General features: G+C 43.2%; 1 protein-coding gene and 1 pseudogene across 1 annotated transcript in view; one reads left to right on the forward strand and one right to left on the reverse strand.

Annotated features, from left to right (window-relative positions):
- Nucleotides 1-2630: 2630 nt before the first annotated feature.
- LOC121677079 lies at nucleotides 2631-8122 on the reverse strand (annotated as a pseudogene).
- Nucleotides 8123-8947: 825 nt separating this feature from the next.
- Dnah6 (dynein axonemal heavy chain 6) overlaps nucleotides 8948-16666 on the forward strand; it is a 190608-nt gene continuing 182889 nt past the window's right edge. The window contains exons 1-3 of the mRNA XM_038319156.1: nucleotides 8948-9175; nucleotides 14185-14346; nucleotides 16098-16360. Of these exons, the coding sequence (XP_038175084.1) occupies nucleotides 8948-9175; nucleotides 14185-14346; nucleotides 16098-16360 (653 nt within the window). The remainder of the gene's footprint in view (nucleotides 9176-14184; nucleotides 14347-16097; nucleotides 16361-16666) is intronic.

The raw sequence follows: 16666 nt of genomic DNA on the forward strand, positions 1-16666 counted from the left end.
ATCAATTTCTTGAAATCGCCCCCTCCTGCTTTAAGCACCTCAGATCCACTGACTGTCAGGCTGCCTGTGACTTCAAATGGCGCCATGCTTATTTCACCTGCTGCTGCCTGGATCCCCTGAGAGAGACGGAAGGAGAATGGCTTCCTGCCTTCACTACCTAACCATCCTGGGCAGAAATGTTAGGAAACGAGCCTCAAGAGAAGAGAGGTGCCAAGGTCAAGGTATTGAGGGAAATTATGCTGTCTGCTGGTTAATAGTTAACTCTTTTGCCCCTTTATTGCCCACAAAACTTGGCAGCCTCCTAGGTCTACGTGGCTGTTTGCTTTTCCCATGGTGAGAAAGAAGGGGTTTTCTTTCACTATAAACACGATTGACAAATAGAATTCTGAGTGGAACAAGAGAGGTGCTCAGCAGAAGAAAGCTGTTCTATGTGTAACCATGCCAGCAGGGACAGGAATATCCTGGACAGACACTTGCTTCCACCCTTCTTTGCATTGAGACAAGAAGCCCCCAGGAAACCGAAATTTCCCCCTGGAATCTAGTGCTGGGAGAAGGAAAAGGCTGAAGGCCCGTGCCAGCCAGAGAGGGAGACTGTCTCCCAGAGAGACACTTTGTAGGGTTCTGACTTAGAGTGCCATGCTAGAGAGACCGGAGCCCAGATAGTGGGGGTGGGACTGCACCTTGACCCGGACTGCTGAGTTATCTTAGTTAGCTGCCTCCTATCAAAAGTCAAGTCTCATGTCAAGACCCGGAATACGGACTTGTGGAATCCAGGACTTCTTCCTTCTTCTGAATCTCACCTACGCTTTACTACCTCTCATCCATTTAATTGACCTATAGAGGATGGATGGTCAAGTCCAGCTTGTTAGGGCCTCCCAGATCACCCTCAGTTCTGACGGCTATGTTTATTGTGAAATTTCTAGAAAAAGTTCTGCGAAATTACTGTATATAGACTTAAGATACAGGATGCTTAGGAGGGAGAGAAGAAAGACAAGGGGAAGAATAATATTGTCCTCAAATGCTTTAGCAGAGATCGTGGGAGCACTACAGAACAGAGAGATGATGGCTTTGCTGAAGATGGAATTTCTTACGGTAAAAGTCTTCCAATGGGGTCATAAAGTAACACACATCCTGTAGCCGGGAGTCATAAGAAAGGAGAAGCCCACCCGCTGGGCACCATCGCTGCCTTGTGTATGTTGTATACCCTTCTTGTTTTCTGTGACAGCCCTTCTTAAAACTTAATTCAGTGAGCTGGTTGTGAAATATGACACTGGCTGATTCAGGAGGTTGTGGGCAGGATGTTAGAGTCTGTGTATCTAACAAGATCCAGATGATGCCAATGCTCCTGGCCCACAAATCACACCATGAAGAGCAAGGACCTAAGCCAGAGGTACCAGGACTTGATTTCACATTGGAATCACCTGAGAGACAGGGAATCTTTCCCTTTCCAAAAGATTCCCAGAATACAATTACCCAAGACTGACCGTGGATTATCAGTTTTTTTTTTTTTTTTTTTTTTTTTTTTCGAGACAGGGTTTCCCTGTAGTTTCTAGAGCCTGTCCTGGAACTAGCTCTTGTAGACCAGGCTGGCCTCGAACTCAGAGATCCGCCTGCCTCTGCCTCCCGAGTGCTGGGATTAAAGGCGTGCGCCACCACCGCCCGGCCGGATTATCAGTTTTATATATAGTAACAACATCTCAACACTGTATGGGGAATATATTAATAATTATTGGTTTTCATAGTTCTGGGACACTAATCTCTCAAGTCTTTTACAAAATCTACCAATCAGATCCACAATTCCAAGCTCATCTAGTAATATATTATTTGACCACAAGATGTCACCAAAGGAACAAAATACTCATCACAAACCCCTTGCAAAGTTGAGCCAGGCACCTTCCCACACAAGTCAGAGCTAAGGGCAGCTAATTTTAGAGGCCACGTTTCAAGTTCTGAGGAAGAACAGATCAAAGACCCCTTTGAGAACTGATAAAAATCTATACAAAGAAGTATATATGCAAATAGGAACACAATTTCAAGCAGTTCACAGGACCTGAAATTTAAGTACTCCCTTGCCTTTATATGACACCTTTGTTCCATCCTTCTCAACAGCTGACTGTAGGTCCTGCTTCATCAGGATAGACTCTGGCCCTAAATCTTGCAGTTTGCTCAGTTCACCTGCTGTTTTTCTTTTATCTTCATAGAACAAAGACAATTTCTTTTAAAAGTTTTCAAATTTTATTTATTTTGCGTATGTGTGCGGGGAGGATAACTTGCAGAAGTTAGTTCTCTCCTTCCACTGCGTAGGTTTGGGCAACTGAACTCAGGTTGTCAGGCTTGGCGGCGAGCCTGCTTAACCACTGGACCATCTCCTGGGCCTGATACCATTTCTTTTCACTGAAGGTTAATTATGCTGTTCCTAATCCGTTCCATCCTGGCCTCTGCCAAAGTTTGTACTTTCTTGTGTCAATTTTACACCTAGTTAACTTTTCTGGTTGTTAAAACAGCATAAGGTCTTTGTTTCTTTGTTTGTTTCTTATATTATTTTTGAAACCTCAAGAACCTGTGCCTGTGGCATACAACTGAGGTCAGTGCAGCAACAGGTTCAGCTTTTATTGGACATGTTAGAAGGTTTAGTTCAAAAGACTAAAGCCGGTGTCATCATCAGACTCCTCAAAGTCTTCCTTCTTTGCTCCCACCTTCTCCTCAGCTGGGGCAGCAGTGGTGGAGGGCGCAGGCTGCCTGCTGGCACGGCTTTAGCTGTTGGAGCGGCCCCACCAGCCCCTACACCGCAGATGAGGCTCCCAATGTTGACATTGGCCAAGGCTTTGGCAAACAAGCCAGGCCATAAAGTTCAGCATTGACACCAGCTACTTTGATGAGGGCATTGATCTTATCCTTGGAGACATCGCCTCATCCTCGTCGTGGTCGTGCAGGATAAGGGGGAATGCAGCGAACTCAAAGATGAAGGCCAAGTGACCGACTACCCTCACAGTGCCAGTTGCAGGATGAAGACTCACCCCAGCGTGGCCTTAGCTTCCTCAGAAATGACCAGTAGAGCACTTTGCTGGCAGCCGAGGAAAAGTCTTTATTTTAAAATACATAACAACAAAGGCTGATATATAGATATAGATATAGATATAGATATAGATATAGATATAGATATAGATATAGATATAGATATAGATATATAGATATATAGATATATAGATATATAGATATATAGATATATAGATATATAGATATATAGATATATAGATATATCTCAGGAACATTCAAGGTTTTCTTCCATATACTTCCTGAGTTTATATGTCATCAGTACTTACAAAAGTAAAGTCTTATTGTGTGTGTGTGTGTGTGTGTGTGTGTGTGTGTGTGTGTGAACATTGGATTTTGTTTCTCAGGCACTGTCCACCTTGGAGAGACACTTCTCTCTCTCATTGGCTCACTGGTTAAGCTATGCTGACTGGCCAGAGAATCCCATGGATCTTCCTGCCTCTGCCTCCCCAACACTAGAATTACAAGGGATTCTCCTTCTCTCCCAAAGCAGCTTTGCGTCAGAGTGTTTTGTCACAGCAACAGAGAGTGACTAGAGCCCAGAGATCCAAGACATTCTCTCCACAGACCAATCGATCTGGGCAGTCCCTCAATTGAGACTCTCTTCTCAGATCACTGTGTCAGGTAGTTGTGCCGAGTTGACAGTTAAAACTAGCTAGGACACCCTGGATATTTTCTAAAAATCTCATTTAGCAGCAAAAAGAAAAGCCAGTTTTTTTGAGGTGGAGATGAGTAGGTAGAAATGTTGACCAACGGGTAGCAGGCTGCCCTTAGGTCTAAGGAATACGGTCTCACACATATTTCATATTTGTTTTATATAGTTTTAAAAGCTGAAAGAAAGTATAGGGAACACGTACACAGATGGCAGCTGTTGCTGCAGCTGCTCCACAGCCTCTTTCAGGACTCCAGCAGCCGCAGGTTTGCCCACGGGGCCCACCAATGCATAGATATATTTTTTTCTGGGTCAACCATGATTAAGAAGACACAGCCATATGTGCCTGATTTCTTAAAAGCCAAAAAAAAAAGGATTTGAAGAAGAAGATATTGCAGCCAGTGAGGGGGCTGGGAAGTGAATGACAGAAAATATACCTCAAAAACCGGCTAGCTACAGGATACCCTTATCCCCTCAGATTCTCAATGAAAGCCAGTACCATTTTATCTTCAAGCCTGAGAAACCAATGCAGCTTATGTATTTTTAGGCTTGATGTACCACCAAAAATTAATTTTGTCACATTATAAAAATATGAATGCAGGAGCTAGAGAGATGGCTCAGTGGTTAAGTGGCCATTCTTCCAGAGGATCCAGATTTGATGCCCAGCATCCACGTGGCAGCTCATCACCATCTCTAACTCCAGATCCAGGGGATCTGATGCCCTCTTCTGACCTCTGTGGGCACCCATGTGGTTCACAGTCATACATGGCAGCAGAACATTCATACACATAAAATAAAAGTTAAAAATTAAAAAATACTTAATGTACTTCAATAATGTCAATAGAGGTAATTCCACTTTTCATTGCATTCAAACAGCATTAATGGAAAATTCATAATTTTTAGAACCATTTGTGGGTCTGGTTAGTTATCTCAGAGGGTAAAAGTGCTTGCCACCAAGTCTGGCAACCTGTAGATTGGTCCCCAGGATCCGCGCAGTGAAAGGAGAGAACCAGTTTTAAAATGTCCTCTAACTGTCACATGTGTGCCATGACACACACACACACACACACACAAATAAATAGATAAATAAATCAATAAAATGTATACGTAACTTTTAAGTTTATATTTTATGTATGAATGTTCTGCATGTACACCTGCAGGCCAGAGGAGGGCATCAGATCCCACTAGGGATGGTTGTGAGCTACCATGTGGTTGCTGGGAACTGAACTCAGGACCTCTGGAAGAGCAGCCAGTGCTCTTAACCACTGAGAAATCCCCCCAAACACCTCTTCGTATATGTAACTTTTAAAAGAAAAAATCCATTGGTGTTAACACACTATGTTCTTTATTTTAATTATATATTTTATTTAACACAATTTACCTAAAAATATTATCACTGCAGCATGTAATCAATATAAAAATAGTGATATATTTTGCATTATCTCTTACATTCTAAGTCTTAAACCCTATTGTATATCTTATCTTACTGACTTAGTTTGGGACAGGATGGAAGGGATCCCAGGTTAATGAACGTCTCCATATAATTCAACAATGACCTTGAACTCTTGAAATTGCTGCCTCTGCCTCCTGACTCAGTATATTATATGCAAAGACAAGACCATATGTTTACAAAAGAAGATAGTTTAAAGTGAAGAACCGGTATTTTTAATTTAAAAAATTTTAAATTCTAGAAATAGAAACACAACAGCAAAACAAGCTATCCCTTCCTCCCCAAAAGCCAGCTTAAACAAATGCCAGCACTTTATACGGAGTGGCAAACTGTTTTGAACAAACTGTGAATAAATAGCAGTCCAGGGTGCCCTGGAGAATCCAGGCTGGGAGCCTCGAGGCCAGCTGATGTCCAGACAAGCTGCCAAATGGGGCAGAGTGGAAATTTCTGTTGTGAGCAGCGAAAGTGGAGTGTGGCACCTCAGCCTTCTGACACATGCGGCTGCGCTCTCTCTCTCTCCTCTCTCTCTCTCTCTCTCTCTCTCTCTCTCTCTCTCTCTCTCTCTCTCTGTGTGTGTGTGTGTGTGTGTGTGTGTGTGTGTGTGTGTGTGTGTGTGTATGTGTGTGTCACTCTGTGAGACTCCAGGGAAGGCAGAATGAAGCACTAAAGTCCCAACACTGGAGTTTGAACACAAAATCCTACCTGCCCGGAAGCCTCTAGAGCACATGGTGTACAGCCTGTTCATGCTGGAGAACTGAAGGCCTGGGAAGGGACTGCACCCTATGCAGGTGCAAAAGCCAAAGAGTGGCAGGAGATAGGCTGAGAGTCAGAGGCTCTGGGGCATTCCAAAGAACTACCTTGGGTCCAGGGCTGAAGTTCTCACGCCAAGCACCATGTTGCTTAGACGCCTTAGCGTGCCTAAGAGTCTTTTCTTGTTTATTTTTTCCCTAACTTCAGGCCTTCATTAATACCTTTGCTGCTAAATTAGTGGGCACTCATAAATCGTGTGATGTTCATTTTATGAACTTCTAAAAAGCCAGATTGCCAACTTAAAAAAAAATACTGTTTAAATACTCCAAGGGCTAGAGAGGTCGCTCAGAGGGTAAAGGCACCTGCTGCCAAGCCTGGTGACCCAATTTTCATCCCTGTGATCCACACAGTGGTAGGAGAGAGCTGAACTTTTGTAAATTGCCCTCTCTTCTCCACATACACGCTGTAGGACATCTCCCACTAGCCCCCTCCCCGCAAACACACACGTTTCCTGAAAACTTCATGAGGCAAGAGACTAATGCCAGCTCAATACTCAGATGCTGTGCGAGGGGAGGTGGATTAGACTGAATCATCTGAATCTACACTCCAGCTCTAGATAATCCTCTTGGAGGTAGGTGGGATCAAACCAGCATGCCATATGCATATAAACTGTCTGCTTGGTTTCATTTAGGGGGTTGCCGCTCAAGATGCAAAGACTAGCAGAGGGAAGAGAAAAAGAAGGTATTTCCAGCGGTGATTACATTTTTGTAGCGAAGGTTGAAAACAAGTCTCTGCCAACCGGCGAGACAGTGTTTCACGGCATGAAAAGTCCACCCAGCTTTCTCCTGAGGCTCATTTCTTTCACCTCGGGATTTTAAAGATGTGGGCAAACGTCAAGTCAGACTCGGGCCTCTTGAGAAACAACAGATTTCTGTTCGAGGTTGGGTCAACGATCATGGACCGTCCACTAACGAGAGAACATACAGAACGACCAGACCTCCTTACGCCTGCTGTCTACACAGCCAAAGATTTAATCCCATCCCATAGGAGCAATCTTCCGGGTGGATTCCTGCTCCCTGCCAACTAGTGACGTCAACGCTCCGGAAACGCTGATTGGCCCAATTACTTGGCGCGCTCCTGGAGGAGAGCTGAGGAGAGTCAAGGCACGACTGTGGCGACGGGCTCCTCCTAGGCGTAGCGTGCGTCCTTCGAAGCCCAGTGGTTGCTACGCAACGGGAAACATTTCCTCCTGGGACTCAGTTTTCGGCCCCAGGACCACTTGCGTCGGCCTCTGGAGACCCCTCAGGAACGGCTGCAGTTGTACTGCTGGGTGAGTCCAGTGGAGCCCTGGGTGGAGCCAGACACCCAGCATCGCCTCCCCAGCGATGGAAAAACTCAGAGACGATGGATTCGGTGGTAGCTTACTACCCCCGGGGACTGGAAAGTGAGAACTAGAGATGTCAGGCTTACCCAGGACCTTACACTGACCAATCTAGACTTATCCTGACCAATAGAACAGTTCCTAGGCACCAGACATAAAATGCACGCGGACAAATTAAATATAACCCTGCATCACACAGCATCATTATGTATTGAAATGATAGTTTGAATGCTAGGTAAAGCACATCATTAAAATCGAGGCCTCTCGCTTTTAATGGGGTTACTTGAGAAGTTAAAATTACATAAGAGGCTTTTGATTCTTATTGTCATTGAGCTAGGTTAAAACGTATGTATGTCAAAACCTGATTCAAGACGTTTTGTACTACATGATGTGTGTGTGTGTGTGTGTGTGTGTGTGTATGCCTATGTGTGTGTGTGTGCCCTTGCATATGCACATGGGAGGCTAAGAGATTGACATTGGACTATCTTCCCCTATTGCTTCTCTACTCTGTTTTTGTGTTTTATTTTTTTTGGGGGGGATTATTATTATTATTATTATTATTATTGGTTTTTTAAGACAGGGTTTCTCCGTATAACCTTGGCTGACAGGAATTTGCTCTGTAGACCAGGCTGGCTCGAACTCACAGTTCTACCTCCCAAGTGCTGGGATTAAAGGTGTGCACCACCACTACCAGCACCACACTCTATTTTGAGACGGTGTCTCTCACTGAATCTGGAGTTTGGCTAGTTTGGCTGGCCAGCAGGCCCTGGGATTCACCTGTCTGCCACCACTCCCCAATGCTGGGGTTGCATGCAGCCCTTCTTTTCATGTGCATGCGTGAGATCTAAACTCAAGTCCTCAGGCTCGTTGTCCTGTTTGGCTTTTTGTCAACTTGATTGACACAGCTAGAATCATTTGGAAAGGACTCTTAATAGAGAAAATATCTCCATAAGGCTGGTCTATAGGCTTGTATGTCCAGCATTTTCTTGGTTAATGACTGATGTGTGAAGGTCCAGTCCACTGCAGGCTGTGCAAACCCTAAATACAGGTGGTCCTGGCTTGTATCAGAAAGCAGGCTGAGTAAGCCATGAGGAGCAAGTCAGCAAGCAGTGTTCCTCCGTGGTTTCTGCTTCAATTCCTGACTTGAGTTCCGGCTCTCATTTCCTTTCAAGATGGCCTACAAGTTGTAAGATGAAGTAAACCCTTTCCTCCCCAAGTTGCTTTTGGTCAATGTTTTAGCACAGCAATAGAAACCCTAAGATATTTGTGAAACAGCATTTTGCAGACGGAGCCATCACCCCAGCCCCTTAGCTACATTTTTATAAAACAAGTTCCTTAGGAGATGTTTTGCTTACTCAGGTCTGAGAAATTTAGTGTTTAATGCCCTTCTCTTCATCCTTCCAAATCTAAGGCAGTACAGTCCCCAGACCAGGCTTTTTCAAGACTAGGCATACGTCTCAGTTGTTATACCTCTGGCTCAAGCACTCTGTTGGGGAAGACTTCGAGTGCTTTAGTTGGTTTCCTTTGGCGGAAGCAGGTGAGTTCAGTCCTCCCTAGTCCTTAATCCTCTCTCCACTTCCTACATCTCTCCCCAGAAATTTTGTTCAACATCACATCTCAGTTCTTTCCTTTCCTTTACCCCATTCATGCAGGAGTAAAGATGGCTTTTCAAGCCCCAGAGAGTGAAATTGACCTGAAAAATGTCCAACGCCAGCAAGAAGAAAATCCTGTGCTTACCAAACTAAACAGTATAAAGGCAAAAGGCATTCTGAATTATGCAACCCACAAAGAAAATGAACCTGAACTGCAAACCCTGACTTTCAAGCACACTACAAAGGCCCAAGAGAAGACAAGAAAGCGGCAGCAGCCTATAAAGCTGGAGCCTCTGGTAAGTTCAGAACGGAAAACCACACACACACACACACACACACACACACACACACAGACACCACCACCACCACCACCCACACACACACCACCCCCAAAGACAAGAACAGGCATTTGGGCCACTTTTCACATACACAAGTAGTTGTGAAGTTGCCTTACAAGACTGAATCCCAGACTCTTGAGTGGCAAAGAACAGATGAAAACCTTAAAAGTTAATTAAAAGCTTGCTTATATAGTGTTGTAAATAACACAGATGTTTGTTCAACAAATATAAAGTTTTAGGCACTGTTTAAGTTGGGAGCACAATAATGACCAAAGCTTCCTAGTGGATAAATCCTCTAGAAGGTTCTCTGTAATTCTGATATTCAATGATATGTTTTATAAGGATTTCTCAGGTAACATTTAATGCTAGTAAAAGTCTTATGCACACTGACAAAGTTTTATGAAAGTATATGCCTCATATTCATTAATATTTTTTTTGTGTGTGTATGTGTGTGTGTGTGAAAATCTTTTTTGAGCTAAGTTTTGTGTAGCCCTGGCCATCCTGGAACTTGCAGTGTGGACAAGGCTGGCATTGAACTCACAGAGATCTGACTGTCTCTGCTGAGTGCTCTACTGACTGGTGGCTTTAAAATAAGGTTATTATAGTGCATACTGATCTCCAAAGTTCCTCTTGTCTTTTTGAGAATATGTTTTTAAATTATATTTTTGTATATATGTGAATTGTGTGGGCTTGCACACGCATGTGGAGGTGAGCAGACAACTTGCTGGAGTCAGTTTTCTCCTCCAACCTGTGGGTCCCAGCGCTCAAACTCAGGTCCTGAGGGTTGGCAGCAAGTGCTTTTACCCACTGAGCCATCCTGCCAGCCCTTAGAGTATCTATTTCAATTAAACACATGCAGAAATTATTCTAACCCATGCATATGGCGGTACCTTCTTTCTTAGATGGGGTCTTACTATGGAGTGTAGTGATATTTCATTTGTATTTTAATAAATAAATCTTGCCTGAAGATCGGAGAGTAAAACAGCCCCATTGGTCAGCCTTACAGACTAGTGTAGTGAGGAGCTGCGGGCAGGCCTGCTTTTCGTCCTGCCCAGCTCCCGGACGCCTGGCTAGCTTATGCCCTGAAATAACAACACACACAAATTGTATTCATTTAAACACTGCCTGGCCCTTAGTTCCGGCCTCTTATTAGCTAATTCTCACATCTCTTGCTTTAACCCATATCTAATAATCTATGTAACACCACGAGTGGTGTCTTACCGTGAAAGATTCAGCATGTCTGACCTGGTGGCTGGCTTCATGGCGACTGGCTCAGAGAGGAGAGGCATGGCAATTGCCCAAGGCATCTGCCTCACTTCCCTCTTCCCAGCATTCTGTTCTGTCTACTCCACCCACCTATGTTCTCACCTATTAGGCCAAGCAGTTTCTTTATTAAGTAACTAATGAAATTATCAGATAGATAGAAGACATGCCTACATCAGACTAAGCAGTGGCAACACACACCTTTAATCCCAGTAGTCACATTTGTTTGCCATAGAAACCGGATGGTGAATGCCTTTAATCCCAGCCCTAGAGAGGAATGTAAGATGAGAAGAGACAGCTCACTGATACAGTCTCATTCTGAGATTCCTGGAGGCAGGATCGCCATTTCGGACTGAGATAGAGGTTAGAGCCAGTGACTGGCTGTTTTGCTTTTTGATCTCTAGGCAAGCTTTATTTATTAAAATACAAATGAAATATCACTATAAATAGAGTGCAAGGCAAAGGCCACCTGCCTCAGCCTCCTGAGTGTTGTTGTTATAGACATCTGCCACCACACCCAGATGAAGGGTTCTTTTCCAACAGACTGGTGCTTACTGTTGCCTAGCTGCACCGTAGTAAACACCCATTGGTTTCCAATGGAAAGGAATTTAGGTTGTTTCTTATTTTGTGATGTGTTACTTTCCTATGATGTATAATGCTCCTTTGTACATATACAGATAGAAAGATGGATTCCTAGCAATGGTATTTTATAAGTCATGTTACACACACACACACACACACACACACACACACACACACACACAGTGTTCTTCAGATGGGCTCTAACTATGTAGCCCTGGCTGATCTGGAATTTGCCTGCATACTAGGCTGGCCTTGATCTTACAGTTATTCGCTCGCTTCTGACTTCAATATAAACACTTTTAACTTTGAAGAGTGCTTTGGGTTGCCCGCCAGAAAAACTCTTCTGCCTTTTAATGGAGGTGAGGGTGTGCACACCCACACATTTGCATACCGATGCTATTTTTGTTAGACAAACGGATTTACAATAACATTATGTTGATGTAATTTATATCACATTTAATTAATGTTTTTTATTAAAATAAGTGTTACACTTTTATTTAGTTATTTTATATATCTATAAATGCTTCCATGTCATATTTCCCACAATTCACATTTGGCTCTTTTTATTTTTTAATTTTGTTCCTGGTGGTTTAGCAATTTTTCTATAAATAAGCTCCTATCATTTTCTTGTAAAATTGATTGTGGAGTGTTTTGATTTTGTTACTTATTTTTAAAGAAGCCCTGTTGGAGGTCTGGAGAGATGACTCAGCTGCTAAGAGCACTTGCTCCTCTTCTGAAGGACCTGAGTTTGATTCCTATCACAACCACCTGTAACTCCAGCTCCAGGGATCTAACAAATCCCCTCTGGCTGTTATGGGCACCCACACACATGTAGCATACATGCACACACATACTCAGACACATACACATAATAAAACTTTAAAAATTCTGTTTATTGCCAGTAATATCCTTTTAAATTCTTACATTTAATTTTCAGCTTTTGTTTTCAAGCTATATAATGAATATTATTAATTCTAATATTCCTGATTTTGTTTCCTAGTAACAAAATCAATTTGTAACTGGAGGTTTCTCTGTCTAGCTATTCAGCCTAGTCTATTTGGCAAGTCCCAAGCCAATGAGAGTCCTGTCTCCAAAAATGAGGTGGATAGCACCTGAGGAATAACATCCACAGTTCCCCTCTGCCCCCATAAACATAGAAACACACACATGGACTTGAACATGTATGTATACACACAACACAAGACAAACAAAAACCTGTGTGCTTTCTGTGTTCCGTTCATTTTTTCCTGCATTGAATTTAGTCTGAAGTTGCTCCCCACTCGGGACTTTGTCTTAGTATAGCTCTTTGAAAGCTTATTAGAGCCACACTACTCTGACATCTTCAGTCTGCCTCTAACACCTAGAGACTGGAATTTGAAGGATTCATACCTAGTTTCCACAGCTAATCTCATGGTAAACTTATTATTGATGAGGCTGTATAGTGGTTTGGATAAGGATGGACCCACCAACTCATATATTTGAATACTTAGTCACCAGGGAATGGCACTATTTGAAAGGATTATAAGGATTAGGAGGCGTGGTATTGTTGGAGTAGAGGCGGCCTTGTTGGAGAGAGTGTCATTGGGGGTGGGCTTTGAGGTTTCAAAAGCCCATGCCAAGCCCAGGCTTTCTTTCTTTCTGCCTGTGAATAGGATATAGCTCTTGACTACTTCTCCAGCATCATCCCTACCATGCCTGCTACTGTGGTCCCCAAGATGATGATAGTGGACTAATTCTCTGAAACTGTCAGAAAGCCCCCAACTAAGAGTGTCTGTGTGTTGCAAGGAGCCGCTTGTTTGTCCCACCGCCCAGAACCAAAATAACCATACAGAAACTGTATCCATTAAATCACTGCTTGGCCCATCAGCTCTAACTTCTTATTGACTGACTCTTACATCTTAGTTTAACTAAGATTTCCATTAATCTGTGCATCACCATGAGGTCGTGGCCTGCCAGCAAAGTTTCAGCACATTTACCTCCGGTGGCGCTGGCTCCATGGTGTCCCCTGACTCTGCCCTTCTTTCTCCCAGCATTCAGTCCAGTCCTCCCTGCCTACCTAAGTTCTGCCCTATTAACAGGCCAAGGCAGTTTCTTTATTCATTAATGATAGTCACAGCCCACAGAGGGGACTCCCACAGCAGCTGTGGTCATAGGTCACTCACAACAGAACAGTGACAAAGGCAGGTTGTGTATGGCTTTGGGAATTGTTTTCAGAAGAACTTGCCCAGTAGATAGAAATCTTAAAGGACACTTCTACCAGGTTCGCATCTTCTCTTTTCCCCCCTCACATAGTAGAAAAAGGTGCAACAGTATTTTGAATATAATTATTTCCAGTTTCGTAATTCTCACCCAAAACAGAAATTTTTGAGAAACTATCTTTGATTTCAGTTGCTGTGACAAACAATATGGCCACATGCAACCTGGAGAACAAAGGGTTTATTTCCACTCACAAGTAGCAGTCCACCATCCCGGGAAGCCATGGCAGGAGCTCAGGGCGGGAACCGAAGAAGGAATGTTTGCTCCCCACAGTTTGTTCAACCCTTTCTTATACCTCCTAGGTCAACCTGTGCCACTGTGGTCTAGCTCCTCCCATGACAATCATTAGTCAAGAAAATGCCCCGTAGACGTGCCCACAGGCCATTCTGATGGAGGCAGTTCCTCAAAGGAGATTCTCTCCTCCCAGGAGACTCTGGTTTGTGTCACCTTGACAAAGACCAATCATGATAGAGATTGCCCTCGTTTCTAATGAGCGTCTGCTGAGAATCTTTGGGCGTCCCTGTGTTTTCTGGATCCTCGGTTGTTTCAGTCGCCACACAGACTTGTGTGTTGTCGCTTCTAGCTCCCAACAGTTGAGAGGGAGTAAAATGGTCACAGTTAATTAGGGGTATGTGCTTCACTATTCTGAACTCTTCTTATCCTTAATTCTAGAAGGGTTTGTTGACACTAAGCATCAGAGTCTTGTTTGAGCAGCAGATCAGGGGCAGGATACAGGAGTACTGTGGCTTGGCATAGGAACTTAGAGCAAAGGGGATCAATTTTCAACAGGGCAAGGGTTCAACAGCAGTGAAGAACGAAGTCTGCAAAGATGTTGACAAGATTACCCCATCTCTTACTCCCCAAAGCCAGTGCTGAAAGTCTACCAAGATCATAAGCAGCCAGAATACACATATGAACAGAATCGACAACAACTAATAAGATCTGGGATCCTTAAGCCATCACCAAGCATGATGGATAGGTCTTCGTTTACCATTCAGGAGTCTCCAGATGCTGTGAAAAGGAAGCAGGTAAGATATGTCAAACGCTTAAGCAATCTTGAAAAGTGGCACGTGTGTCACTTTTAATCTCTAAGAATATAGATAAGGTTGTCCATATTTGGAAAATAGAATGTTTCTTAGGAAAATCAGCACAGTATGGAAAAATCACGGAGAGATTTTTATTGTCTTTATTGTCTTCTGACATTTTCTTGCATGTCAATGGTATCCCAAATGTTGTATATAATTATTTGTAATTTGTAATAGTTTTTATACCAAAAGTGGGAAACTTGGAAAACTCTAAAGAAGGGCAATAGAATAGAAATCAATCCAGGTGTGGTGGTGCACACCTTTAATCCCAGTACTTGGGAGGCAGAAGCAGGTGGATCTCTGTGAGTTTGAGGTCGGCTAGTCTACATAGTGACTTCAAAAGAAAGAGACAAAGACAGAACCAAAAGATATCTTAAAGTCAGTGGAAACCATAAAGCTCATTTACTGCCATATAGTTCTCTTGGGAATGAATTTAAGAAAGGTTTGTCAGAGGATGACTTTAAATCAGTGGTTCCCAACCTTCCTAATGCCGAGACCCTTTAATACAGTTCCTCATGTTATGGTGACCCCCAACCATAAAATTTCCTTGTTGCTACTTTATAACTGTAATTTTGCTACTGTTATAGATCGTAATGTAAATATCTGTGTTTTCCGATGGTCTTAGGCGACCCCTGTGAAAGGGTTGTTTAGCCCCCAAAGGGGTCACAACAACTGCTGCTTTGTGATTGTAGATAACTAAGAAAGAGATACAGGTGAGAGAAACTGTCCTCCTTCTCAAGAGACAATGTAAGCAGAGCCAGGAAAATGTTTGACTTTATTATAAACTGTTCATTTAGTATAAAATGGGCCTCACAACCTGAGAGTTAAGAAGAAAAGAGAGATCTTGTGGCCATCTTGCATGGAAGGAATGGTAAGCTTTTGAGCATGCACAGTTGCTAGATGTAATTGAAGGGATTTGCTAAAAGGGGTTAAAGAGAAATGTGGAAGAAAAGGAGATGCCAGGAGAAAGAGAATGATATTTTTTCAGAGTATGGATTTCCCAGAAAGCTGTTGAAATTCTGCATTGGGGTTTGAGCTCGGCCTTCCCGCTCACAATGCGACCCAGCTACTAGTCAGTTCCAGGACTCCTGAGAGCAGGTTAGAGACGCAGAATTCCAGGCTCCTTCCCAATAGGGCTGATCAGAACCTGCCTTTGAAACAAGCCCACTCCCCACCCCCTATCCACATGTACATTTATATCTGAGAAGCACTGGTCCATGAAACAGGCGAGTATTCATTAATAAAATAAATGCTTCCCAAGAGCTGTAGCGGCAATGGTTTCCAGGACTAAGCTCCAAGCTCCACAAAGAAGTCAAGTTCATTACAGGTTATGATGGCAGCTGTCGAAGACTGCATTCTTCAAAGAGCATCAAGGTTGTCACTAAGTGCTTAGGCTGAGGGGATTCAGACACAACACAGCTGAGGGGGCGGGGCGTGAGCTCGCAGGGGCTCCTGAAAGCTAGCGCACACAGCGGGGGGGGGGGGAGGGGGGGGACGGGAAGACAGGCACGGAGTTACAGGAGAGAAGGCAGTGGGGCTATTGTGTGGCAGAGGGGTGGTATGACTGAGAAGCCACTCCTCAAGCACTGTTTAAGAGTTTTCCACTGGAGAATGTTCCCCTCTCAGGGCATTTTCTGCCTTTTTCTTTTTCCCTTTGGCAGAAACTCGAGTTTAATACAGTTGTCTTTGTTTAGGTCCAGCGATCCTCTGCTGAAATGTTCGCTCCTTCCCCTGCTAAAGTGCCACGCACGAGTATTGGGAGAAGAGGGCTCTTCGGAAAGAGGTCTTCAACTTACCCTAAGTACATCTTCCACGACCGAGAGGAAGTCGTTAAAGCCAACATTAGAGATCCTTTGCAAATCATCAAGATCATCCATGAGAACGAGCATCTCGGATTCCTTTACATGATTTCTGCAGTGCCCAAGTCTTCCATTGAATACGATACATATAATCTAAAGTGAGTTTCCTTTTTAGAAGCAATTCATTTAGTGTAACAAATCACAAATAAGATTGCAAATATTATCCATAATTGATTTGGTATTAGTGATAAATATGATCAAAAATAATGTTGATTGTCTCCCAAGGGTAAGTGAAACCTCATGCAGTAATTTTATTTGTATTTCCCATTCTCTTTCCTTTTTCTAGATATAAAAATTAACTATTTTACAGGACAATGCACTACTGTATTTCTCATATATTTATGTAACATTAACTTAACATAATATTATAGCATTATTTTGATCAATATGTAAACATTTTGGTC

This window comes from Arvicola amphibius, chromosome 2, assembly GCF_903992535.2.
Source record: "Arvicola amphibius chromosome 2, mArvAmp1.2, whole genome shotgun sequence".
Classification (NCBI taxonomy): domain Eukaryota; kingdom Metazoa; phylum Chordata; class Mammalia; order Rodentia; family Cricetidae; genus Arvicola; species Arvicola amphibius.